This window comes from Nanorana parkeri, unplaced genomic scaffold (assembly GCF_000935625.1).
Source record: "Nanorana parkeri isolate BGI_ZX_2015 unplaced genomic scaffold, ASM93562v1 scaffold1507, whole genome shotgun sequence".
Taxonomy (NCBI): domain Eukaryota; kingdom Metazoa; phylum Chordata; class Amphibia; order Anura; family Dicroglossidae; genus Nanorana; species Nanorana parkeri.
This window is the reverse complement of record NW_017307775.1, coordinates 105,883-109,121: the sequence shown is the minus strand read 5'-3', so window position 1 is coordinate 109,121 and position 3,239 is coordinate 105,883. Positions and strand designations below refer to the sequence as shown.

The 3,239-nt window shown below is 50.7% G+C and overlaps 1 protein-coding gene across 1 annotated transcript; it reads left to right on the top strand.

The window, feature by feature from the left end:
• The first annotated feature begins 1,970 nt into the window (after positions 1-1,970).
• Positions 1,971-3,188, top strand: SSTR2 (somatostatin receptor 2). Its single transcript, XM_018570331.1, has one exon. It carries the CDS (start codon positions 2,045-2,047, stop codon positions 3,155-3,157), a length of 1,113 nt encoding a protein of 370 aa, XP_018425833.1. The 5' UTR covers positions 1,971-2,044; the 3' UTR covers positions 3,158-3,188.
• Positions 3,189-3,239: the final 51 nt, after the last annotated feature.

Genomic DNA, 3,239 nt, shown 5'->3' with positions numbered 1-3,239 from the left:
CTCTCAGGTGGCTGTGCAGGGTCTATGGTGGGCTGTGTGGACTCTCAGGTGGGCTTTGTAGACTCTCGGGTGGGCTGTGCAGGGTCTATGGTGGGCTGTGTGGACTCTCAGGTGGGCTTTGTAGACTCTCGGGTGGGCTGTGCAGGGTCTATGGTGGGCTGTGTGGGCTCTCGGGTGTGCTTTGTAGACTCTCGGGTGGGGCTGTGCGGACTCTCAGGTAGCTGTGCGGGGTCTATGCTGGGCTGTGTGGGCGCTCAGGTGGCTGGGTGGGCTCTCAGGTGGCTGTGCAGGTTCTATGGTAGGCTGAGTGGACTCGCAAGTGGGCTTCGTAGACTCTCAGGTGGGGCTGTGCAGGGTCTATCGTGGGCTGTGCGGACTCTGAGGTGGTGGCTGTGCATGTTCTATGCTGGGCTGTGCAGACTCTCAGGTGGGCTGTGCGGCTCTCAGGTGGCTGTGTGGGCTCTCAGGTGGCTGTGCGGGGTCTATGCTGGGCTGTGTGGGCTCTCAGATGGGCTGTGCGGGGTCTATGCTGGGCTGTGCAGACTCTCAGGTGGCTGTGCGGACTCTCAGGCGGACAGTGTGGGGTCTATGGTGGGCTGTGCAGACATTAAGGTGGGCTGCACAGTTTCCATGGTGGGCTGTGCGGACTCTCAGGTGGGCTTTTTGGCCTGCGCTGTAAACAGGCACCGCGATTCACAGGAAGACTGCTGGGACCTTGCTGGAGACCTCGGCCGCCTTCCTGTGAAGCCCGGTGCCTCACAGCGGTGGCTTTGGTTTAAAATTTGAAAGCTGCAGGTGCGAGGGCCACATGAAATGGCCTGGTGGGCCGAATTTGGTGGTGCAGGGGGAAGGGGGGTCCAATTTAACTTCCCTCCAAAGAGATTACCGGCTTGGGAGCCATCTGCTCGTAGCAAAAATATATTTCCTCGCAGACAAAATGTTATCTTAAATATCTTCATCCGTCCAAATTTCCGCGGAGGGTGTAAAAGCGATAAAAGGTTATTTTTTCACGGGCCGCCTCGCGTCGCGGATTAAGTTGCCTCTTTCGCGGGATAATTTAGGCAGCAGATGGAACGCAGAGAATTAAAAGCAAAACAGGAAAAATTCTGTCTGTAGATCAGCGAGGAGCCGCAGTGCCGGGTCACCTCCCGGAGCTCATCTGCTGCTCGGCATAAATATGATTGGCGGAGGCAAGGCCGCTTGTATTATGATGATCATTACAATGTCCCCGCAATGTACCGGCATGAGAGAGAGCCAATCCACTGATCCAGGTGAGAGAGGAAGTCTGACGATCTCTGTTATTTTCAAGCAAAAAAATTAGTTAATAAAGTGGATCTAGCATCAGATTTTTATTTTCAGGGAGACCGAGGAAATGCTTTTTCCTGCCTGCAGCAGACTGGTCACTGGGGGGAGGGGAGATTGAGGAAATGTTTCCACTTACCTGCAGCAGACTGATCACTGGGGGAGTATGTATAACCAAAAATGTTGTTATAGTTTTGGATAGAGTAAGTTATTTGATTGCTGCCTGTGCCCTGCTGGAAAAGATTTCCCTTCACTTCCTGTGCTTGAGATGCAACAGGAAATAGGTGGTTATCTCTCCAACGTGAGGGACATTAGATCTTAGACAGTTGTCACCGGAACATTTGTCCCCATTGAATGATTTCCCCGTCACCTGTTGCCCTGGCGATGACTCTAAAATTATAGGATTTTCGATGACTGGTCAGCAGGACAAATAGAGAAGGTGAATCTCCCCAGTGGGCACATGCAGCTGTACAAACTTGACAGATGATCTAAGTCTTCCCCAGTCTGTCCAAAACCTAGAAAAAAGGTTCTGCCTTTGGTGACACTATCAGATCCTAGGTAGGAGCACAGAATGCATGCAGTAGATGTAATATGAAGTAGAACTCCATGTACTGTGGCTTGGCTTTCTTACAATCTCTTTTTGTGTTTTGTTTTAGTGGCGAATCTAACCAAGTCGTGAGGACAGCTGAGGATGAACTCTGTGTAAAAAACGTGTTTTTGGGTCTCACTCTACGACAGCAAGATGGATCAGGATTACTCAGACTTGCCCAACATCACGGAGTTGTACTTCTCCCCGGTGTCCCAGGGTGACATCATAGAGACAACAACCAATATGTCCGCCAACAATACCTCTCAGTACTATGACATGACCAGCAATGCCATCCTCACCTTCATTTACTTTGCGGTGTGCATCGTGGGACTCTGTGGAAATACACTGGTCATCTACGTCATACTTCGTTACGCCAAGATGAAGACCATCACCAACATCTACATTCTTAATTTGGCCATTGCCGACGAACTCTTCATGCTCGGCTTGCCCTTCCTGGCCATGCAGGTGGCCTTGGTCCATTGGCCGTTTGGCAAAGTCATCTGCAGGATTGTCATGACGGTGGATGGTATCAACCAGTTCACCAGCATCTTCTGCCTCACGGTCATGAGCATCGACCGATACCTGGCGGTGGTTCATCCCATCAAGTCTGCCAAATGGAGACGGCCAAGGACTGCCAAAATAGTCAATGCTGCAGTGTGGACCATTTCGCTCTTGGTGATCATGCCAATTATGAGTTATGCCGGAGTTCAGTATTATCAGGGGAGAGGTAGCTGCACCATCATCTGGCCTGGAAACTCCGGGACGTGGTACACTGGTTTTATCATTTATGCCTTTATCCTAGGGTTCCTAGTTCCGCTGAGTATTATCTGCCTCTGTTATCTCTTCATCATCATCAAAGTGAAGTCATCGGGAATAAGAGTGGGTTCCTCCAAGAGGAAACGGTCCGAAAAGAAAGTCACCCGGATGGTGTCCATTGTGGTCGCAGTTTTCATCTTCTGCTGGCTCCCGTTCTATATCTTCAACGTTTCCTCCGTGTCTCTCTTGATTGTGCCGACTCCAGGCCTGAAGGCCATGTGGGACTTTGTGGTGGTCCTGAGTTACGCCAACAGCTGTGCCAACCCCATCTTGTATGCCTTTCTCTCTGACAACTTTAAAAAGAGCTTTAAGAACGTCCTGTGCTTGTCGAGGGTCAGCGGCATGGATGACGGTGACAGAAGCGACAGCAAACAAGACAAGTCCAGGCTCAACGAAACTACAGAGACCCAACGCACATTGCTCAACGGAGATCTTCAGACTAGCATCTGAGTGAGCCCCGGCTGGAAATATAACTGTATATCCGAATAATTCCATCTAAATTGGTTGTGTAATTAAGCGGCGAGAATTGGGG

Excerpts from the sequence above, each read along its gene's own strand:
- SSTR2 (XM_018570331.1), top strand. The coding sequence starts at position 2,045 with ATGGATCAGGATTACTCAGACTTGCCCAACATCACGGAGTTGTACTTC.